This window comes from Rhinopithecus bieti, unplaced genomic scaffold (assembly GCF_001698545.2).
Source record: "Rhinopithecus bieti isolate Rb0 unplaced genomic scaffold, ASM169854v2 scaffold_1403, whole genome shotgun sequence".
Lineage (NCBI taxonomy): Eukaryota > Metazoa > Chordata > Mammalia > Primates > Cercopithecidae > Rhinopithecus > Rhinopithecus bieti.
Window position 1 is genome coordinate 1,086,773 of NW_016803444.1, and position 24,937 is coordinate 1,111,709.

The 24,937-nt window shown below is 36.6% G+C and overlaps 2 protein-coding genes across 5 annotated transcripts; both read left to right on the forward strand.

Annotated features, from left to right (window-relative positions):
- Nucleotides 1-513: 513 nt before the first annotated feature.
- KLHL9 (kelch like family member 9) lies at nt 514-16,260 on the forward strand. 4 transcript variants are annotated; one of them, XM_017884236.1, is made up of 3 exons: nt 514-3,041; nt 11,880-12,124; nt 14,564-16,260. In XM_017884236.1, exon 1 carries the CDS (start codon nt 1,088-1,090, stop codon nt 2,939-2,941), a length of 1,854 nt encoding a protein of 617 aa, XP_017739725.1. In that variant the 5' UTR covers nt 514-1,087; the 3' UTR covers nt 2,942-3,041; nt 11,880-12,124; nt 14,564-16,260. The 4 variants fall into 4 exon arrangements, with proteins under 4 accessions (XP_017739725.1, XP_017739734.1, XP_017739744.1 ...); XM_017884245.1 differs by having other exon boundaries at nt 11,885-12,124; XM_017884255.1 differs by having other exon boundaries at nt 11,880-11,977; nt 14,564-16,258.
- A 4,069-nt stretch (nt 16,261-20,329) lies between these two features.
- Nucleotides 20,330-21,480, forward strand: LOC108537115 (interferon alpha-6-like). Its single transcript, XM_017884264.1, is given in 1 exon segment — nt 20,330-21,480. A coding segment is annotated over 1 exon segment (714 nt). The 5' UTR covers nt 20,330-20,626; the 3' UTR covers nt 21,341-21,480.
- Nucleotides 21,481-24,937: the final 3,457 nt, after the last annotated feature.

Below are 24,937 nucleotides of genomic sequence, written 5' to 3' on the forward strand. Positions count from 1 at the left end.
TCAAGCCAAAATTTAGACTATATCATTTACATAATAAAGTAACAATCTAGTAGAGACAAATATTTTGCCTTTGAAATTATAACAAATTTGAAAACACGAACCAAAATTGTAACTAAGGTATCTATTACATAATGTGGGATAACAATTATTGCTTTGTAGAGGAAAAAAAAAATTAAGCATCCCGGTTTCCTCTCAATTTATACAAAAGCCGCGTTTCATTGTTATTCAAATAAACAGAAGCTAGGAAGTGCAAAGTTTTAAAAAATTTATGCATCTGGGGAACGTAAGAGCTCAGATATGTGAAAAACTTACATCAAACGTGCAGCATAACATACGTGCACACATTCTGTCCTATTTGGTCCCACATACAAGGCAGATCTAGGGGGCCGGGCTGGCGCCCACCCGAGACAGTTCCTCTTCCTCAACCCCCGCCCTCCCCGCCTACCGCACACTTCCTCCCCTTCCCCACCCCACACGCCCGCCCACTGACGAGCTCTGGAGGCCGCGCAGCCGCAGTAGCCGCTACGGCCGCTCCCACCCCGCGGGATCCTGGGAGTACGCTTTTCCGGAAGGAGCGGCTCGGCGTTGGGGCTAGGCCGGTATTCTAGGCCCAAGCCCAGTCCCAGGCCTGTGTTCCAGGTCCTCGCTCAAAGACAGGTCGGTGGCCGCTGCGACACTCTAGGTACAGCGGAGGGCGCAGCGGGCCGTTGCTGAGGTGCCCGGACCCGCCGCCGAGCGGGCCGTGGAGCCACAGTACGTGGCGGCGCTTCTTTGTTGCCCGAAGCGGAACTGCTGAAGGAGCGGCAGCGCAGGCCGGACGAGGTGAACCGGGTCATTTAACCGCCTTCAGGTGATGAATCATCTGTCTAATAATCAGATTTGAGGTCCACAGCCCTTTGTGGTCCTGCTACAGGGCGATTTTCAGTGGATGACTGACTGGCGTGGCCTGAGGGGTGCCGCAGTGGCTGCCTTCCCTTGATAAGGAAACGAGATTTCTGTTCTTTGTGGACACCTCGTTGCCTGTAAAACATTCCGGTTATAACTTCTTTATCCGGCTTGCATCTCTGTGCAAGAGGAAAGCTTTCACATGAAAGTGTCCCTTGGTAACGGCGAAATGGGCGTCTCTGCCCATTTGCAGCCTTGTAAGGCAGGAACCACACGCTTTTTTACCAGCAATACACACAGTTCGGTGGTGCTGCAAGGCTTTGATCAGCTTAGAATAGAAGGATTGCTTTGTGATGTGACTCTGGTACCAGGTGATGGAGATGAAATCTTCCCTGTTCACAGAGCCATGATGGCGTCTGCTAGTGATTATTTCAAAGCTATGTTCACAGGTGGAATGAAAGAACAAGATCTGATGTGCATTAAGCTTCATGGGGTGAACAAGGTTGGTCTGAAGAAAATCATTGATTTTATTTATACTGCAAAACTTTCTCTTAATATGGACAATCTTCAGGACACACTTGAAGCTGCTAGCTTTTTACAAATACTACCCGTTTTGGATTTCTGTAAAGTATTTCTTATATCAGGAGTCTCTTTAGATAACTGTGTTGAGGTTGGACGAATTGCTAACACCTACAATCTTATAGAAGTGGATAAATATGTTAATAATTTCATCCTGAAGAACTTTCCTGCCTTATTGAGTACTGGGGAGTTTCTAAAACTCCCTTTTGAACGGCTTGCCTTTGTGCTTTCCAGTAATAGTCTTAAGCACTGTACCGAACTCGAACTCTTTAAGGCAGCCTGTCGCTGGCTAAGGTTGGAAGACCCTCGGATGGATTATGCTGCGAAATTAATGAAGAATATTCGATTTCCACTGATGACACCACAGGATCTCATCAATTACGTGCAGACAGTAGATTTCATGAGAACAGACAATACCTGCGTGAATTTGCTTTTGGAAGCAAGCAATTACCAAATGATGCCATATATGCAGCCAGTGATGCAGTCAGATAGAACTGCCATTCGATCTGACTCCACTCACTTGGTTACATTAGGAGGAGTTCTGAGGCAGCAGCTGGTTGTCAGTAAAGAATTACGGATGTATGATGAAAGGGCACAAGAATGGAGATCTTTAGCCCCGATGGATGCTCCCCGTTACCAGCATGGTATTGCTGTCATTGGAAACTTTCTTTATGTAGTTGGTGGTCAAAGTAATTATGATACAAAAGGAAAAACTGCTGTTGATACAGTTTTCAGATTTGATCCTCGGTATAATAAATGGATGCAGGTTGCATCATTAAATGAAAAGCGTACATTCTTTCACTTGAGTGCCCTCAAAGGACATTTGTATGCAGTTGGTGGGCGCAGTGCAGCTGGTGAACTGGCCACAGTAGAATGTTACAACCCAAGAATGAATGAGTGGAGCTATGTTGCAAAAATGAGTGAACCCCACTATGGCCATGCTGGAACAGTATATGGAGGCTTAATGTATATTTCAGGAGGAATTACCCATGACACTTTCCAAAATGAGCTTATGTGTTTTGACCCAGATACAGATAAGTGGATGCAAAAGGCTCCAATGACTACAGTCAGAGGTCTGCATTGCATGTGTACGGTTGGAGATAAGCTCTATGTCATTGGCGGCAATCACTTCAGAGGAACAAGTGATTATGATGATGTTCTAAGCTGTGAATACTATTCACCAACCCTTGACCAGTGGACCCCAATTGCCGCCATGTTAAGAGGCCAAAGTGATGTTGGAGTTGCCGTCTTTGAAAATAAAATCTACGTTGTTGGTGGATATTCTTGGAATAATCGTTGTATGGTAGAAATTGTCCAGAAATATGACCCAGAAAAAGATGAGTGGCATAAAGTTTTTGATCTTCCCGAGTCACTTGGTGGCATTCGAGCTTGTACACTCACAGTTTTTCCACCTGAAGAAAACCCTGGGTCACCTTCTAGAGAATCACCTCTTTCAGCACCTTCAGATCATTCTTAGGTCTAAGGTGTAACACCTTTGCAGTACATCATGGGTGATCTAACACTTCTCCTTCAGTTGTATCTTCTTACAGTGATTGGTACAGTTATTAGATATAAAGGTAACTGATGTTAATCGTCTTGTTTGGCTTTTAGTATGTTTATCAAGTGGCTAACAAATGCATTCTGAAGATGTATTTAACTAGCTAGCTGTTTTAACAAATGAGAAAAAAAAGATGTAGAAAATGTTTAGATGTCTTTTGTGATGTTATATAAAATTGTAGATGACTGTGGTAAATGTGTGATTATGTCCATTATGCTTCAAAGTCGAGTTTTCATCTTTGACTCCAAAATGTCAGAGGGAGGTCACTGTAACCTAAAATTAATGAATGGTTGCTAAGTATTAATATTAGTTACCTCCCTCTTTTCATAGTTTTTGATATGTCTGTCAACTTACTCGATTGTGTGGTTGCATTCAGAATATTTGAAGTTTCTTACGCAGACAGAAATAATAAAAATATTAGGAAAAAACAGTATAGCACCAAACCAGTATTTGGTATCTCTCTCTAGAGTGAGCAAGAGAGGGAGAAAGGAGAAAAAAAATACACAATACAAACATACATGCCTACGCACATACATACATATGTATACACACACATAATTTAAAAATTGATTGGCACTTAAACGATGCTGAAATTTTTAAATTGAAGTTTTTTTCTTCCACAAAGCAGCCATTTCTATTCAAATGGGAATTCAATACCAGATAATAAATGTTTATATAGTCATACTGAATTTAGATAGATGAGGGCTACAGCATACTAAATCAACAACCAAATTTGTCATGTGACTAAACCATTACTTCATATGAAGCTTACATTACTTTTTTCTGCTTGTATAGTTTCTGTAGAGTACTTTTACACAGATTGGTAAAGTTCAGGTTTCAGAGAATTGTTTTTGTGCAGAAAATTTAGGTTCTTTTTTCCACCTTTTTTGGTCAGTAAAACTTAATGAAAAAAGCAAAGAAAAAATATTCTGAACAAAGCTATAGGGTTTTAAGTTCAGCCTCCCAACTTAGTCATCCTAACATGATTATTTTGCGATTTGGGGTGATTGCCCTGGTGCTGTTCCAGTCCATGTGCATCCTGAGCTGTGTGAGCTGCCTCAAGGCTATGATCTGAGCAAGCAGGAGATACATTTTCTTCTGCATCAAGTGAGGAAAAATGTGCTTTTGGCCATGTCTCAAGGACAGGACCAACTTCAGATTCCCTAAGAAGCCAGCTACAGAGCCTCTGGAACACTATGGTCTTACGAGCAGTACTAATAGCAACCTTCAGCCTCTTCAATACCAAGGGTATCCCTACTGGTTGAGAACCACATGGTAGTTTTAATGGGATTTTATCAGCAAATGGAGTTACAGGAATTCCCTGTAATGATTCTGAAGAGGTACTTGTCTGGAATAATTGTCTACCTGAAGAAAAAAATTTTATGTATACATATGTGTATGTACACACACACAAACACCCCTATACCTGGAAGATTGTCAGAGTGTAAATCAGGAACAACTTTGTTGACAATCCCATAATAAAACTCAGGAACCAAGGCAAAATGAATTGGCTTCTAGGGGTCTGAACCTTACTGTCCATACAAGTGTTGATTCATTTTAATGCTTTTTGTGATTTCTGCACTGGCAGAAATGTTCCTATTTTATATTTTTTTAATGACTCAGTTTTTTATTACTAAAAATAGCACATTTGAGTACATTTGAAAAATATAGAAATTAGAAATTATTAACTTTATTGAATAAGCAAGAAGTGCATCCTAATCCTTTCTTGATTATTAATGAGGTTGAATATTTGTGTATTATGGATAGCTGTGTTTCTTTGATCAAATGTTCCTGTCCTTTTGCCCTTCTGTTACCTGTTGGAGTTGCTTTGTTTTTCGTATCAAGTTATAGGATCTCTTTATATAATAAATGTAATTTAACTTGCATTTGCTTGCATTTATTTCTTCCCTCAATCTATTGTAGTTTTACAATGGCAACGCTGTTAATTTTTGAGATCAAATTTGTTTTTTTCTTTTCTTTTTTTTTTTTTTTGAGACAGGGTCTCACTCTGTTGTCCAGTTTGGAGTGCAGTGGCACGATCTGTGCTCACTGAAACCTCTGCCTCCTATGTTCAGGCGGTTCTCCTGCCTCAGCCTCCCGAGTAGCTGGGATTACAGGCATGTACCACCACGCCCGGCTAATTTTGTATTTTTAGTAGAGATGGAGTTAGGGGATAAATTTGATATGGTTTATTTTTTATGTAGTATTTCAGTGCTTATTCTGACCTACCAAGGTGGTACTACCCTGCTTCTATTTTGTACAAGCTGTTCCTTTTATTGAAAAAAGGTACTTTTTATTACGTCTTATGTCTGACCCTGGTGCTTCCTATTGAAATAAGTATTGCTTTACCAGGTAAACTGCTCTATCTATATCCCCCACATCCAGCTTCACACACCCTGCCTCTCATTCGTTTACTTTCCCATATTCTGCAGTTGACAGTTCTCTTGGTATCATGCAGGTAGCTGACTAATGCTATGCTAATACAGGTTGAGTAGCCCTAATCCAAAAATCCAAAATGCTCCAAAATTTAAAACTTTTTGAGGGCCAACAGGATGCCACAAATAGAAAATTCCACACCAGACCTCATGTGACAGTTTATACTCAAAACACAGTGAAGACTTTTTTGCTTCATGCACAACATTATTAAGCCTATTATATATAATTACCTTCAGACTATGTGTATAAAACATATGTGAAATATAACTGAAGTTTTAAGTAATATTGTTTAGACTTGGGTCCCTCCCCCAGGATACATCATGTACATGCAAATATTCCAAAATCCAAAACACTTCTAGTCCCAAGCATTTCAGATAAGGGATATTCAACTTGTACTACTCATTAAACCTGGAGTTCGTTATAGAGAGAAATTTTAGGTGGTTGAAATGATTAAATAGAAAGATTTATTTTCATAAGCTGGTAATTTTTTAAAGAAAGTTCAGACTGAAAAAATATTTAGAGGATAAAAACTAAAAGCACATAAAGCACTCTGTTAACATTTCTTGTTTTAGTTTTTCTGGTAAGTATTCAAAAATTAACATTTGCTAGCTTTTTTGGTGTGTCTATTATAGAAAGTACAGGAAAATAAAAGCAAACAAGTAATTATCAGTGATTCCACATGCTGAAGACAGTTTCTATTAATACTGAGTATACTATATATATACATACATATGTGCATGCATTTGTCAAATATTTTTCAAATATGCCAGACCTTAGGCTAAAAGCTGGATAATGAAAACAAATCCACCTTCCAAAGACAGACTCCTATTATGACGTTATCTTATTTTTTAAAAGCTGTGTATATTAAAAAATTGTAAGGTTTTTTTTTTCTAATTATCAAATGCACATGTATTTAGAAAACAGATTCCATTTTACTCAGATAAATCCAGATTTAAATTTCCTTCCCACTTGCCAACAGTAATATTTATGTAGTTGGCCTGCAAAGCAAACACATTTCACTCATGTTCAGATTTTTGTAATCAAAAGTTATTTTGTTCTCACTATAAAGGCAGTAAACTCCTACAGGACATTTTTAAACTACATAAATATACCATAAAGAGAAAAAATCAATGTGCCATCCCCAGCTCAACTGATTATAAACAATTGCTGAAGCATCGTGGGGTAAGTTTAACTCTCTAAAACTTCAGCTTTGTCATACATCTATCAGGTTGGGTGTGGTCAATAATAATTATATCAGATTTGTAAGGAAATAATATAAAGCGGTTAGCATAAGATATGCACAGAAGCAGTCAGTGAATGATAGTTGTTACTAACAAAGTTGGGATTTTATAATTTTTGGCTTTTGCTTCATCTTAATGATTTCCAGACTATTTGAAAGTGTTCAGTGTCTATACTAATTTCATTCCATGAACATGCCAAATTATTCCATTTCCTTATGTGTAGATATTTAAATGTCTACCATAAATTTTCACCATAATCAAGATGTAATATTCTTACATAAAACTTTGCCCATATCTACTACCCGATGATAAATGTTAAGTAAAATCTGAATCATATAGTGTTAACTTTTTTAGGGTCTTAAAATGTATTTCCAGGATTATACCAATATGCATTGTTAGCGGAACTGTGTCCAGTAACTATTTCAAAGGAAATCTTTGCAGTTCTAGTTATTTTACTGTTTGGATTTACATATCTTTAATTACTACTTACAATTTCTTGTTTATTGAGCATGTGTATTTTTCTTTTCTTTTTTTTTTTTTTTTTTTGAGACGGAGTCTTGCTCTGTCGCCGGAGCTGGAGTGCAGTGGCCGGATCTCAGCTCACTGCAAGCTCCGCCTCCCGGGTTTACGCCATTCTCCTGCCTCAGCCTCCGGAGTAGCTGGGACTACAGGTGCCCGCCACCTCGCCCGGCTAGTTTTTTGTATTTTTAGTAGAGACGGGGTTTCACCGTGTTAGCCAGGATGGCGAACATGTGTATTTTTCATACATAAATCATTTGCTCCTATCTTTTGCTTTAATTGTCCTCTTTGCTATAAATACTTTTTTATACTCTATACTTTTTAATTCAATTTAATGTGATCAAATATGTTCATCTCTTTTGTATGTTGACCTTTTGGTGATATTTTTGTTTTTTTAATTTGGTGTGTGTGTGTAGTGGTGGTGGTGATTACATAGTACTGATGTGGTATTACTTGTTCTTGATCCTATAGCTCTATAGCTTTGTGATTACTAGTTCTTGACATGTTAGGGTGGCATCTACTGCTTGTCTCCTGTTCAAGTAGCTTTTCTTTCTAGTTAAAATGAGAATGAGTTTTTCCTTAAAATTAATAAAATTTCCTTTTTATATTAAGATTAATCATTCTTTTTTTTTTTTTTTTTTTTGAGCTGGAGTCTCACAATGTTGACCTGGCTGGTCTGGAACTCCTAGCCTCCAGTGATCCTCCTATTTCGGCCTCCCAAAGGGCTAGAATTACAGGCGTGAGCCACTGCACCTGGCTATATTAAGATTAATCTTTATTCTCTTATTTACAGAAAGGATTTGCCCACTTGTTTTCTGTGAGCCAAAAAACCAGTTTTTTTCCTTTGTAACATAGCCAAATTAGTTTTTTTTTTTGTCATTTTTTAATGCTTTCTTGAATTTTTTTTTATCATTAGGTGGTATAATTATCCCAGTATTTTATGTTGTTATTATTGATACAACTTTCTACCAAACTTTTGGCATAAAATCTAATGTATTTTTTTAAATTATCCAATTTTCCATAACTACTTTTGAGTATCAGCAGTTCAGTAGAATTGCTGAATTTTATGCTTTTAAAAAAATCATATAAAATGTTTATCAATTTAGAGTATTTTTCTTCACTTCCAATGATCTTTTTTCAAGTGGAGTCTTTGAAATATACGTGTGTGTGTGTGTTTGTATTTCTGCTTTGAATGGAATTTTGTTATGTTATATTCTGAACTCTTCGTAGAAGTAAGAAATATGTGGTTTTAGCATAATGGTTTTCTGTCTACCGACTCTTATTGATTCTTCAGTTTTTTGGGTCAATTCTCATATTTTCACCTGAAGTAACCATTATCTGCATATTACAAAAGGCAATTTCATATTATTTGTTTAATATGAAACATTAAAGCATGGTTCATACTTCCAGCAAAATTATAGTAGTGACCAAGGAATTGTGTGTTATGTGTAGTTTTAATAGGGGTAATTCTAGTTTTAGAATTCCTTTGTTACAGGGAAATATCCTTGATCTTGTTCATGAAGTTCCTCATTAATTAGGAGTCTTAAAAAAATTAGGGTTGTATATCTTCATTACAAAATGATTTCTGTACCAGCTGATCCAAATTTTTCTTAGTACCATCCATGGGCTGAAGGAAAGGCTATTTCTTGGCTATGTGAACAGTGTATCATTACCCATTTCTTCATTTATTTAGTAAAATTTGTTGAGATGACAATTTAATTTTTCTCACGTCAAATACTGAAGAAGAGTCTTTTTTAATTGTTTTCAACTTGGGTTAGAAAGCACTCTTATATATCGATGAGTGCATTGTCAATTGGTATACAGTTTAGAATGCAATTTGGCAAAAGCAGTAAAATGATCTTTCAAGTTTCATGCTTTTTGGACAGTAAGCATATTTCTAGAATTAATAAGTGACAGAAAATAAGCCAGAAATAGTCATCGCAGCATTATACTATTTGCTTCCTAATATCACCACACTAGACCTTCCATTAAAATGTTTTTAAATGGATTTTTAAAGATTCTTCCCACCTTAATTTTGATACTTTATCTACATCCTCTAGTATTCAATTGTTGAGCATATATTTAAATGACTGGATGATGATTAGAATAAAAGACTTAGATATCCATTAAGGATGACTGAACACATAACAGAACTGTTGAATTGTGTACCTGAGCCAGATGCACTAGTACACAGAATAGGTAGTTCCTCTGTAACAGTCTCAGAGCGGCTGCTTTCCAGGGGCTAATGTTATTTTGCCATCTACTGGTTGAAATTAAAAGTCTTTGTTTAGCTAGATTACAGAAAATATATCTCCTTTATCAAAACAACAGTAATAACAAAACCCAGAAATTTTTATAGCACATGTGAAAGTTCAAAGTTGGCAGCTTATATAAATTACATAAGTGAATATTAAAACCTTTGGTAATTTTTTGGTGCATGGTAGATCAAAGAGAAGAATTTTTTTTATATTACTTAAAAATACAGATTTAAATAGCTATGACCTTTATTTTATTTATAAATTCATATATATTGAATTAAAAAATCTACAACATTTCATCTGGATTCTAAGCATTCATACCCACTACTTGGTTTTTCCTTTGAGTGGATTCCCCATACCATTTTATTTTAGTTTTAGCAGATAGCCTCGTCACAAAGACATGTGTAGAATAAATCTTTTCAACAGCAGAAAGGATGTATTATGTATTATATCCAGTTATAAGTAAATATGACAGCCTCATAATATTTAAGAAATTTTTATATTGGTTTGCTTGTGTGGGTATGAGGATCAAATCATGACTGCCATAGCCACATAATTTTCACCCGGCCAGCCAGAGACAAATATACATAAGCATATACATGTGTTTAATGTAAAATAGCTTTTGGACCAGCTGATCCAAATTTTTCTTAGTGCCATCCATGGGCTCAAAGAAAGCCTATTTCTTGACTATGTGAACAGTAAGAATGGCATCAACTACCTATTTCCTCATTCTCCATGTTATTGTCTCAGAACAAAATATTCTTATACACCAAGCATTTTTCCCTCAAGATGGATGTGTATAACAGGTGACCTCTTAATAGTGCCTCCTGAAGGATATCAAGAGTGCACATATCTTTTCTACATAGAACTGAAGGAGCAAGATTCAATTTCATGCAATCTTAGCTCAAGATGTGTATAAAGCTGTTGACAGCAACCAAGTAACCTAAACTTCAGAAGTTTCGTTGTCTAGAGCACCTTCTCCAATTGTAAGTCCAAAGAGTATGTCTAGCTCTTTACTGGTCCATCTTCAAAAAGGCTATTACAATACAGCCTTACAATCTCTTATAATGGAACTTTATCATTCTTTGCTCATTTCACCCAAGTGCCAGTCAACAGAGTACATGTTTGTGTGTGGTGGGGATGGGAGGCAGGTCTAACTTCTACTGATTCAAACAGCTTTGTCTTACTTAAGGAGTATACTTTATCACTTAGAGTCAAAAAATTCTTCTAGCCAGGAATTAGTGATCCATTAAAACTTATTTCTAATTCATGTTAAATCATGAACCAAAACATACTCAATATAAAAACCTAATTTAAGTCAGTGTAATGTTTATTTCTTCATACTTCATTTCTACATACTAAGCAGTGTTTACTTCAATTATTTATTACTCTCTCCATCCTTCTCCAGATAAGAAAATCACAGATTTCACAAAACCTTTCATATATGCATATACATATACTTGAAGGCATCAGTTAAAGATTAAGGAAAAAGTTTTTGTTTTGCTTTTGTTGTTGTTTTTGTTGTTGTTGTTGCTGTTTGTTTTTTGAGATGGAGTTTCACTCTTGTCACCCAGTCTGGAGTATAGTGGCACGATCTCGGCTCACTGCAGTCTCCACCTCCCAGGTTCAAGCGATTCTCCTGCCTCAGCCTCCGGAGTAGCTGGCATTACAGGCGCCTGCCACCACCCCTGGCTAATTTTTGTATTTTTAGTAGAGACGGAGTTTCACCATGTTAGCCAGGCTGGTCTCAAACTACTGACCTCAGATGATCCACCCGCCTGGGCCTCCCACAGTGTTGTGATTACAGGCGTGAGCTGTCGCCCCCAGCCAGAAAAACAGTTTTCTAATTTTCAAGGCTGACTCTACATTAATAATCCCTCCCATGCCCTGGACTAGCTGTACTTTATCCTGCAAGGGGAATAAATTATGGATTCCGTTGGTATGTCTATTTTGTTCACTTCTTGGGCTGCAGTATCGACACTTCCCATTCACCATTACCACTTACCTAGTAGATAGTCTAGCCACTTACAACAGGTTCATGACTACAATTTGGGAATGCCTCTCTGAGACCAAGGAGATCCATTGAAACTCAGCCCCCAAATCCAATGTCACTTTCCTTTTGCTATCTGTAGTTTCATCACTATCATAACCATGCCTACTCATTATCTGTAAAACACTCTTTCTACATTAAGGGATACTCTCACATTATGAATTCTAGTTGTGGTTGTTTTAAAATATATTCACAAATTTTCTCATATTCTTTTCTTTCCTCCTTTTGACTTATGTGTTGGATGTAGTGATTCCCATCTAATGAATACAATGAAACAATGGTGTTTAAATTATAGACTAGGTCATAAAAAATTGTGCACTTCCTCCATGTTTATCTCTTATCACTTCCTCCAGTACAGGCCAGCTGCCATGTTGTGAGCACATACCACATAGCTCGATGGAGAGGCCCACGTGACTGTGATGAAGAGCTGAGACTCCCTATCAGTGGCCATGTGAGTGACCCATGTTAGAAACAGATCTGCCAGCCCAAATAGAGCCTTCAGACAACTGCAGCCCCAGCTGGCATCTTGACTGCAACTCATGAGAGATTCTAGCCCACCGAAGCTGCTCTTGAATTATTGATTCACAAAAACTGTTAGGTAATAAATGTGTGTTGTTTTAAACCACTGAGTTTTTTATTAATTAATTATGTATCAATGGAAAACCAAATCACCAATGCAGGCAAGATAATGTACATTTCAAGCCTCCCTTGTAGATAGGACATGGGCACCAAGAAAGACTTGCCAATCTGGAGCACCTGCATGAGCTTTTGATCCTAAAGTGTCCACAAGAAGATATAGGCTCTGCATGGTGTTTCTGTGTTTGTTGGCTGAGTTGTTGACTTTCTATGGTGGAAGGTTCAGGTTTTAGGAAAAGAAATGGCATCAGAGAATGGAAGTTCTGTCTAGTTCTTACTAGAGCAGCATCATCAACAGTGGGTTTTTACATCTGGACAGTTCTCTGGTTTAATTTTGATATTTTGTCTGGAGGCTTAGTCTATAGCTTGTTTCTATGGCATCCCAAAAATTCAGCAAGCATCTTAACACCTCTGTTTAGTCATCAGTCTTACATTCAGCTTTACTCTTTACTACAACCTAATAAATACCTTCCAAACCTGTTACCTATCTCATTGGGTACAATAACTATGCCCTAGTGGGTCCACTTCCCACCTTTCTCACCAGTATGTGCAAGCAAACCCCAACCCAGTTTTCAAAGGGCAGCTGTAAGAGTTTTCTAATATGTATTTGTTGACATCAATTCATTGCTTAAAACATCTCGATATTTCTAATTATCATTTCTGTGAATCATACTCCCATAATTGCTTGCAAAGCCTTTTACAGTGCAACACCTCTTCCTATTCTAACTTCTGCTTTCTCCCTCCCTCCCTTCTACCTCTATATATTTCTAAACCTTCTTCACTGTTTGCTCCTGCATGTGCCCTCTGGCCACTACACATTCACATCTGCTGTTCCCTGTTTCTGACCCTTTGAACATCCCACATTTACTTGGTTAACTCCCACAGGTCCTTGAGATGCCAGCTTAGCAGTTACTTCTCCTGGATACTTTCCCTGACAGAAACAAGTCCCACATGCTTCCAGAATCTGGTACTTGCCCTGTCACAGTCATTAGCATTACTTTAATTAAATGCTCACTTGCCCACATCCCACCAGACTGGAAACTCTGTCATTCCCTGAAAGCAGAGAATGTGTCTACTTTTTTTCATTGTAACTGGCACCATCCACAGAGCCAGCAAATAAAAGGTATTTGCTACTTATTTGAAGTTTCAAGGTGGATGATTCTATATTTCACTTTAGTTTCTAGTTCATGCAACCGCTGAAACTGAATCAACAGTCATCAGATATGACTTCTCTAAGAAAGCATAAGTAAAACTGAATTCACTTCAGCTGGTATAATCTATTATAGTGAATTGTTCATCTCCTTCATGGCCCTAGGATTCCTACCTACCTACTTATTGTTTAGAACTGTCTTCTCAGGAAGAGTGCGCCACTAAAGAAAGTAAAGTCTTTATTTAACTTACCAATATATTCACAATGACAAGTAAATTGCCTGGAGCAGAGATATTTAAAACGATTTATGAATAAATGGAATTAATGTTCCTTTTGGATTTGAAAGCAGATTAAAGATTTAAGGGCACTTTGTGTCTCTTTGAGGGTTTGAGTAAGACCGGACTTTTACTGTAAAGATTTAAGTACCCTCTCCATCCCCATCAAACAAAAGAAACCAGAAGGCAAAGCTGACCATATTTATAAACAATAAATTTTGAAAATACAGCAATTATCGTTGGAAACATTTTAATTATTACGAGCTAAAAATGTAATTTCTCCCTATTCAAAAGTACAATTTTGCCAGGTGCAGTGGCTCATGCCTGCAACCCCAACATTTGGGAAGCTAAGGTGAGTGGATAACTTGAGGTCAGGAATTTGAGACCAGCCTGGCCAACATGGCAAAAACCCATCTCTACTAAAAATACAAAAATTAGCTGGGCATGGTGGTGCATGCCTGTAATCCCAGCTACTTGGAAAGCTGAGGCATGAGAATCACTTGAACTCAGGAGGCGGAGGTTGCAGTGAGCCGACATTCTGCCACTGCACTCCAGCCTGGGTGACAGAGTGAGACTCTGTCAAAAACAAACAACAAAAAAGTACAATTTCTTCTTATTGTTGAAACACAGTCTTACAAAAATGACTCAATACGTTGAAAAATGAAGCAGAAAGTCTTCTAATTGAAAGAATATTTACAAGCTTGAAGCCACATAATCAGTAGATGAGACCCAATTGACGGATACTGGGTCTAAATATAAGTTTCCTTTCCAACCTCCTGGGATTTCCGATGAGCCTATTAACACAGAAAAGGCGTTTATTGATTTTCCTTTCTTAATTTGCAGTCTGACAGTGTCCCAGGCACAACAGATGTGTCCTTTCTTTCTCACATAGAGACTGATTCCTTGTGAATACTTCTTCACAGCCAGGCTGGAATTCTCCTGCTCAAGGTCTCTTTGATTTCCTATACCCAAACAGGTCTCCAGAAATTCTAGCTACTGATCAAGCCCAGTGAAGAATTTCAGTTCTTTGTGCTGAAAACGTTGGAGATTTGCTGGATCATCTGCTGGATCATCTCATGAAGAACATTGGTGGCCTGAGCCTTTTGGAATTTGGTGCCATTCAGCTGCTCCAGGAGAAAATTAAAAACATTCTTGTTCTTCAGACAGGAAGAAAAGAAAGATTCTCCCAGTTTGGTGCAGAACTTTGAAGGTCACCTATTTATGGCAGCCCATGGCTCTGGGCTAGGCCACAACTAAGGGTGCAGAGAGAACTGCAGAATATCATCCTCAGTGTCACTAGGGAAGAGTTTGGCAGGGTCATTGGTGGGATGCAGCTGGCTAGGTCATTTGAGTCTTTACCCGCCTGTCTCAGCACTTTCTTGTGAGATTCTTACATAACCAGATTAGGATTTTCAGTTTTTGTACTTATCTCAACTTTATTTCCACTTTGTTCACCTTCTCTTCTATTTACGGGTCTCAGATAATGTCATGACCTCAACACTTCTTTTGTATTATGACAATGGAAATTAAACACACTCAGAAAATGGCAGAACTCTCAATCTAATAGGATATACCCATCCAAATGAGACTCAATGTTGAAATAAAAACCTATCTGAGTCTCAATCTGTGTCTCTTTTAAAATTCTAATAATGGTGCTTAGAGGTTTCATCTTGGACATTTTTACTTCTTAAACTGCACTGAAATACATGTTTCCTCACTTCTCTGCATTTCACTTTTAATGAACTAATACACTAGATTTATTTTCTTCCACCTTTCTTTACAAGAGCCACAGCTCATAATCTGTAGATAACGGTGGCATAAAACTTGAAAACCCAGGGTTAAGTCTTCCAGTTGTTTTTATTCTGTCACTAAAAATGTCTTTACTGCATATATGTGACAGACAATAGGCTTGGCAATTTGGATTAAGAGATAAGTAAAACAGGATGATAACTACCCTCCATGGATTCAAAAATGGCATTTAAGACATGATTGTGATTAATTAAACACTAGCATGCTCAGTGCAGCCAAGAGGAAGAACTAAAAGCTAATAAAGAGGCAAATTGGGAGGCAGCAGAAACTGCCACTTTCTGACAAAATCTGTGGCTCCTGGGAGCTTAAACAACATCAGGTTTTCGTTTCCTCTTCTGCAAAATTGAGACAGTTTTAATAGTTGTCACATAGGAAATTGAAAAGATTAAATAAAGTTTGCAAATTACTGGCTGAAAATCTGAACATGGTAAATGATAGTTACCTTTAATTTCAATGTAATAAATAGCATAATCCTGTGTATAGTCCACATTTCACCAAATCCAGACAAGAGAAGCTTTGATTGCAGCTCCCCTGACATTCCTGAGCTCTAACACGTTGATGTCCCTCATATGGAAACTCTAGGAAAGGGGACTGTAAAACTGAAGGAGTAGAGCCCAGGTTCCCATTGTCAGAGTAGTGCCTTGCACAGAAGAAAAATTGTACAGCCCCTGTGAAGCTTGTTCCTGGGAACCAGTGTCTCAGCAAGTTGTGACAGAAAACGGCTGCTCTGTGAATAGTATAAATAAATAAAATAATCCCTTTTCTCAGATTCAGATAGTTTCAAATCACCATTGATGATTATTTTTAGGCACAAGTAAAAAATATTTTGTAAACCATTTTCCCAGTCTTTACAACTCTTTAATTCAACCCTAAAAGAAAAAGGTAATTTGAAACTAATTGAATATAGTATTATATAGTTACCTATAGATATATACAGAATATACACTTACATATTTATACATATTTAAATATATATAAATAAGTAAATATTGTAATCAGTATATATGTTATAATTCCATATAAAGTACATATTGACGTATATATATTAAAATATACAAATGTTTACATATTTTATACATTATATTTACATATGGATTTTAAATGTACAAAACATATATAAGATATATAAATATATATTCTTTTTTTTTTGAGGCAAAGTCTCACTCTTTTGTTCAGGCTGGAGTGCAGTGGTGCTGTCATACCTCACTACATCCTCAAACTCCTGGGCCCAAGTGATCCTACCACCTTGGCCTCCCAAATAGCTGAGACTACAGGTGTGAACTACCACACCTGGCTAATGTTTTATTTTTTGGTAGAGATGGTGTCTCCTGTTGACCAAGCTGGTAAATCCTGGCTGCAAGCAATCCTCCTGCCTTGGTCATCTAAAGTGCTGGCATTATAGACTTGAGCCACCACACCAGGCCTATATATTTTTTATGTATATTTAAAAACATATGCTTAAATTATGTATACTTTTGTATTTAATAATATACAAATTTAATATATTTTAATATGTTAAGTATAATTTAATAAGCATATATTAAATTATATGATATTGTCAAAGTGTATATAATACTTAAAGCTGTATATACTTAAGTATACATAATTATATTTGCACATATTAAATACAAAATACATAATCTAAAAATGTAATATATGTTTAATATAAGTATATAAACTTACATAAAATTTAAGTGTATATAAGCATATATATACATACATATATTTCTGGAGGGAGGAGGATTGGAAATGGGACTGTCTTGATTTTCAGCCATGGAAAACCACAATACTAAATTGAAAAAGCAAAAGAGAATATAGTCATGTATAAAGAATGAAAACATTTCCAGGCAAAAAATGTGGCCAAGGACTCAAATTGCAAAATCTTGGTTTATCTACCTGAAATGGCATTCTGAATACTACATTCCATATTTTGGAAATCAAACTGAAATGGACGCTACTATCACATGTAAAATGGATGGTGATAACAAGGTCATTCATATTTTCTGTGTATGATGAGAACATAGAAATAATTACAGGATAAGGATAGGTAACTATCATGTCTAAGACACACCAAAAAATGAAAGGCTGAAGTCAAACTTTGCTCCAATTCTATGCTCATTTTTGCCAAATTACTTCCCACCTGTGCAAACACTTTTTTTCCAACCCTTTTTCTTTAGTTCTATCCAGGTATTGCCCATCATATCAGCTCTGTTTCTCAAAGCAAGTAGGTAAAATTAACACAGCAGTAAACTCTGCTGGCCTACAACATAAAAGGTATCAAACAGCTGGCAAGTCAAGTGACTCAGAGCCTTTTCACATCTCAGTCCTCCTACTCTAATGCACTGGACTCTCCTCATTTCTCCAGAAGCGCTGCCGTTTTCTCCTTTAGTCCCTCTAGTGAGCCCTTCTAGATGTGGTCTCCCTGAGCTCTGAGACTTAGCTTATTGGTTTCATTCTTACTTAGCTCATGTCTCTAGCCTTGTCATGACTTAGTCTTACTTAGGCTTGTGCCAAACAGAAATCAAAAGCCTTATGGATATTTGAACAAAAGGGTAGACATATGCTGAGCTTTTCAAGGAGCTACTTATTAATATATTACTAGGGTGAACAGAGTTTTACAAGTACATTTAAGTTTATGAAGATACAGTCTCAAGAAGACAAAACTAGTATATAACATATGTAAGTAAATTGAGGCCTTTCTTAATCATAATGCAGCATTCCAGGCATAAGCAAATGAAGGAGAGGAAAAGGAGATGAAAAGAAGGACAATGCCATGCTTTAGGCGGGACTGGACTTAGAAAATATTGATCAGAGTCTAGAAATCAGCTTTAGCATTTATGGCCAGAAATATTCCAGAAAGCATGTAAGAGCTGAGGATTGAGAGTCTAATTTTCTGGATTCCAGCTGTGGCTTCACAACTCAATAGCTCCCTGTGCTTCTGGGTTTTTCTTTTGTAAATGGGGAAAATAGTGCAACCTATCACTATCTACTTTCGTTACTGATACCTCTAGCGACTAAATAGGGCTGGGTACATAGTAAATATTCAATAAATATGAAAAATGAGGGTATTCCTCATTAGATAAAATTAGGGTAGATTTTGTCAGTGCTAAGAACAATATCTGATTGATAAGAAGCACTAAACAATTTAGCTACTTACTATTCTTTTATTAATGTTATTTTAGTATCTTTATTAAGTTTAGGGAAGTTTCCTTTGATATCATCTATTCCCTTTCTTCTTATTAATATTAAAGCTATGACAAGAAAAATGTTGATCTTCTGAGTTTATCTACTGGTGCAAAAATTAATTATTAGGGGTGCAAACAAATAGTAGATATTACAATGGCTTATGACCCTTCAAAGCTCCCCTCTAACAAAACCTTATCTCTTAGTACTTATGTTCTTTCATTGGATTTTCTTGTGTATCACATGAAGATCATTGACACCAGGGGAGAACTTGATGCAATTACACTTGTCCATTCTTCAGAGAGAATATTGTGCTTTCACAAATTTGCCTTTTTTGTGTACAACGTCTTGTGTGTGGTGTGTCTACCACAACTGTCAGTTAAGGCTGAATTCACCAAAACACCCACTGGAACAGTAATGATTACTTCTCTTCAAGCCCATTTCCATATGCTACCTTTGATCTACATCCTTTTTATAATTTTGCTTCTGCTCCTTCCCATCCCTTAATGTCCATCTTGCCTGGGCTGAATGTAGCTAAGTTACATTTTGTCATTTTTTTCTCCAGTGGGATATTGTTGCCATTCTTACATTTTCATCATATTAACTTATATGTTTGTTTTCTTTTTGTCCCCATTAATTGGGATGCAAAAAGCAACAACTTTGATTCCTATAAAAAAGGAAATGAGAAAGATATATGGTGTCTTACATGTTATATAGAACAACTGTACTGTCCATTTATACTACTTACATACCATTATTGATATTTAGAAGAAAGATGAGATGTTTTTAAACTCAGTTAGGATTGGAATGTCTCAATGGAAATTTGAGACTTTAATGTCAATAAATTTTTTTTAACCAATTGAAGTTTTCTTGATTGTGTACTGTCATTAGGGATGAAATTGCTCCCAAAGCTGCAAAAATTAATTCCTGGGGTTGTGAAAAAGTCATATATATTACAATGGCTTACAATACTTCAAAGCTTACCTCTAGCAAATCATGACTCTTTATTACTTATTTTCTTTCATTTGGGTTTTCTTGTGTATCTCATGAACAGCATTGACATTGAGTTCAGGGAAGATACACAAAATGAATGCAAGACCAGAGCTACCAACCTATGTGGAATAGATGGCTGCCATTAGTGGACTTTCTCTCCATTATTTGCTCAATCCCAAAGTTATACCACGAGATGTGTTCTCCATTGGCATATGGGCTGCTATTGGCTATCTTACTGATGTAGGTTATGTTTGATCCTCAGTGCTTCTGAATGTGTGATAGACTTTGAGAATAAAATTATTTAATTCTACTGAAGTTATTCAATACATCAATACTTAAGTCAAGGGCTGAAAAAAATTTGATTATACCTAGATGAATATCTAGCAGCCAGTCAAGTTTTAAATTATTTTCTGTATGAAGTAGAATTAAAAGTTACATATACTACAAATAAATATTGAGAAAATTATTTCATTATAAATAATTTTAGCAGTTTTGAAATAATTTAAAGTGTTATATTGTTATTATATATTTTATAGACTGCAACTTTGTATATATAAATTATTCAATAATACTTATATCAGTAAATAAATTATACTAAAGGTTACTTAGAAAATTAAATTTTAAGGATTCAAGTTAAATGTCAGTAGCTTTAAAATTCAACTTTTAGCTTAAAGTTTTTTATTTAGTTATTCATAATTCTACATTAAATTAAAACCATATTTTCTACTTTTTCAAATGTATAAAATGCAGATATAAATGCAACATATAAATACATATACAATATACATGTGTTATTATCATGAGCGAATCAATTAGGTAAAATGATCTAGCCCTTGTGCCTGGGAGGTTGTCAGAGCAGACATCATGAGATCCTTCTGTTCATCAAGGCTCTGGAGGTAAGGAAAGGGAAGGCAATAGTGAAAAAAAAAAAAATGGCTGAGAAACACTAGTCTAAGCCCACATAGACAGTGCATAAAGGAAAGCAAAAACAGGAGTAAAAAGTAAGAGAGAGGAATTCAGAAAATGGAAACTAATATATTCCCTATTTAAGGTTATGCACAAAGCAAGGTCTTCAGAGAACCTAGAGGCCAAGGTGCAGTCACCCATGTCAACAAGCCCAACAGCATCTGCAACATCTGTGATGGCCTTGCCCTTTTCTTTACTGATGGCCCTGGTGATGCTCAGCTGCAAGTCAAGCTGCTCTCTGGTCTGTGATCTGCCTCAGACCCACAGCCTGGATAACAGGAGGACTATAGTCCTCCTGGCACAAATGAGGAGAATCTCTCCTTTCTCCTGTCTGAACGACAGACATGACTTTGAATTTCTTCAGGAGGAGTTTGATGGCAACCAGTTCTAAAAGGCTCCAGCCATCTCTGTCCTCCATGAGATGATCCAGCAGATCTTCAATCTCTTCAGCACAAAGGACTCATCTGCTGCTTGGGATGAGACCCTCCTAGACAAATTCTACACAGAACTTTACCAGCAGCTGAATGATCTGGAAACCTGTGTGATGCAGGAGGTGGAAGTAGGAGAGAGTCCCCTGATGAATGAGGACTCCATCCTGACTGTGAGGAAATACTTCCAAAGAGTCGCTCTCCATGTGACAGAGAAGGAATACAGCCCTTCTGCCTGGGAGGTTGTCAGAGCAGACACCATGAGATCCTTCTCTTCATCAAGAAACTTGCAAGAAAGATTAAAGAGGAAGAAAAGACTCATTTATGTTATAACACAAGATGAATTGAATCAAATATTTCAAATGTTTTCGTGAGTGTTAATCAACATCCTGTTCAGCTATACAGGTACTAAAGACTTACAGATGACCATGCAGATGTATCTGTTTATTTAACTATTTATACAACTTAAATTATTCTTGCTCACATAGCATGTGCACCTTTATATTGTGAATTATGTAACAGAAATATGGTTTTTATATTTACTTAATATATTTTACCTTGTTTAATAAATGTTTACTATAGAAAATTTCTCTTATTTGTTTATTCTTTAAATGAAACCCTAAGCCTGATTTTGCAACCTGATAAAAGTATAGGTGGCACAATTCATTTACTCGCCATTATTATATTCAAGTTATAAGTAAAAATAGACTCTGTCTAAGCCAGGTTGTATGGTGCCTCAAGATATCTAGGAGAACATAACAAATACAGTTTTTGCTTTCTGATGTCTTTGATTTTGTAGGGAAAATCCCTACAAATAGTAATTGTACTTAATATCAGTTATGTTAAATACTATAACAAAAAGAAAGATCAATGAATTTCTCTCAGCAGAAAGTAGACTAAGGCATGTAAGGCAATAGAAACTAATGCAGAGATATCCTCTATAAGTTGACTGGTAGAAATCTATGTGCAAATGTGCACTGTCAGTTTGTTATGTGAATTTGCAATTTACAAGAAATGCAACTGGGGGAGGTTCATATGTGGTAACTGAAAGCCCACAAATGGAAGTGATCGTGTGGGGAGAGAGTGTAAAGGGAGAAAAGTACTTAAATTTGGTTCTGAGAACCTTCACCCCTTAAAGGAAGGGGAGAGAAGAGCCACAAAGAAAACAGGTGGAATGGCCATATGAGACTATGGACAATGAGAGAGAAAGGTGATGAAGCGTATTTAAGAAAATAAACATGCTTAGAAGAGTAGTCACTGGATGCATGAAGGGTGTGGTTTGAAACTGCCCACTGCAATGGAAAAATAGATGGCATTGGCAATTGCAGTGACTGCTGTTTTGGTAGATTTAATCAGCAGAAACCATAATGAAGAAGGTGGAAGTATAAATAAGAGAAGGTAGGGAGAGAAGAAGGAAACAGGATGAAATCTTGAAAAAATGTAGGTCATTTTTTCTGTACATAGATTTTCCTTTTCTGCAATATTTTTTCTGGATAGATTTCATAGAATTGATGTAGTGACAAATTATATGAATATGCTATATATACTTATAAATCATGACATTTAATAATTTATAATTATAATTTATTATTATTTTAAATAATGCTACCTTGAATATCAAAGCTGCTCAGTTTTTGTTAATTTGTTGGGCTAGAATATATAACTAATTCAATGAAAATATTAAATTAATACTGTTAATATAATGGTTACTGGAATTATTGGCTTTATTAATTACATTACTTACATAATTGATTTACTAGTCTTACTGCTGCTCTCTGGTGGATGTAGATATGATAAGAATTCTTTTATATTGGTAATTGGTAATTTTATCAGATTTTATGAATATTGGAGTCTTATATTGATCCCAAAATAACCAAATTACTATAAACATTACTGATAAACTTCCTTCACAAAAGTAAGAAATTGCATCAAAGAATCTCTTTCTCAATATACAGTGAAGAAAAAAAAATTGGTCAAAACCAGTTGAAAATACAGCATGAACCATAGACATTCAGACAGCAAGAAAAAGTTCTGTGTAATTCATGAGTAAAAGGAAATTTAAGAATTTGCACAGAGATCCTGAATACAAAACTGACAAAATCACCTGTAATTTACATGAAGGAATTTGACATTAAAATTTCATTCTGCTTGGACTAAGTGTGATGTTGATCAAGGCATCTAATCTCTTTGAGCCTTAGTTTTCTTATAAATAGAATGGGTTCAAACTATTTAGATACTTGTGAATATTAAAGGAACCCATGCAGTTTAAAGTACCTACCATAGTACCTCCCATTGAGTAAGGAGTTAAAATATGGGAGGTATTCCCCTATTTTTCTTCATTCAGCGGTAGATATTATTTGTGTTTCTGTAAAATTCTTAGGAACTATGTCGTACCTTTCAATGACTGACCTCCCAGAAAGGCAGCCTAAAAAACTAGATTCTGTTATCTGTAGAGAAGCTGAAAAATGGTCACTCCTCACTTCAAAGAAATGTCCTATTTATATGCAGTCAGGGAATGGTGACTTGTACGAATACCTGACACAGGAGAATAAACATGTAGATCGAAGTGCAGAAGACACATGATGTTTATTTACTGATTCTGGCACCTGACACATTCCCTCCCTGGCTCTCAGCATTCCAGGATGCACTCTTATATCACTAGGGATTCCTTCCTCTCCTGGGTGGATTCCCCATGGGACCCAGGTCATTCACTCCCTTCATTTCCCTGCCCATTCACACAGCTGCTTTCAGTTATGTTGTGCTTTTGACCTCATGGGTTCCCAAATGAGCAAAATGCCACAAATGCTAAGCAGAAATGAAATAAAATTTCTAGGTTTTGCAGAAACATCTACAAGAGAGGTTTTCCTGAATTTCTGTTCACTATAATGTAATAGTAGCTTAGCAAAAAGGAAAGAGAAAAAAACAATCCAGTTTATGTGTGTGCTCCTGAAAACCTCTCAGGGGAAGATGGCCAAAGGTGACAAGGGCAGCCACCAAGACTGGAGGGCTGATTTATTCAGAAAACCTATCACTTCTGGGGATTTATCTGTATGTGGAAAAAGGCTACTTCTTGACAAGAACAGATTCAAATACTGTCATAAGTTTGTTTCCTACCCTGTTTGTTTCCTTACAAAGACAGTGACTCTCCAGCTTCAGGCAGGGCAGGGAATCCTTAGGATTGGCAGTTACAGAAACAGAGAGGGTTGTACCCCTGCCTAGAGTCTATGGCGCAAAGCAGTCTACCCTCCTTAGAATCACCCCTTCTACATACTTTGGGACTCCAAGGCATAGGCAGAGCTGCCAATCTTGGCATGGAACTCAATGGTCATTGTAAAAATCTCATGTTAATAGGGTGCATTAAACTCTCAACAGTACAATCTTAGTTTCACAGATTCATTCCTAATATCAGACTTCAAATATTAACAAATAGTAGAATACTTTCACTGTTGCTTTGAATAATGATTTTGACATCTCTTTTACTTAGTAGTAAAAACACTGCCTAGGTAGCAAAAACCAGAAGTTTCAGGAAAGCTGAGGAATATGAAAGAATAGTGTCATTTTACCTGAGAGCTAGTATGACTTATTTATTCAAATATATCAAATTTGGTATAATTTTAGAGGCATTCTTATAATAGGCACCATATTTTTACGAAGGTATTTCACCAGGAAGTGCATGAATTGCTAAGATAGCAGGGAGGGAGGGCCTGCAACTGCAGAGGGGACTTGAATGTTTTCCTTAGGCTGTACACTCAACATTTGAATTTGCTGCTTTCCAAATGGGGGTTGACCCGAGCCTTAGATAAAGCTCATCACATTTTGTCCTTTGTAGACTTCTTCTGTCCTCCAGAGGGGAGGATGAAGAAATTTAGGAGGTGGACATGGCATAGCTTTCCACGCAGTATATGTGAGGGTTCTCCAGAGAACAGAACAAAGAGGATGGAGAGAGAGATTTATTTTAAGAAATTGGATCA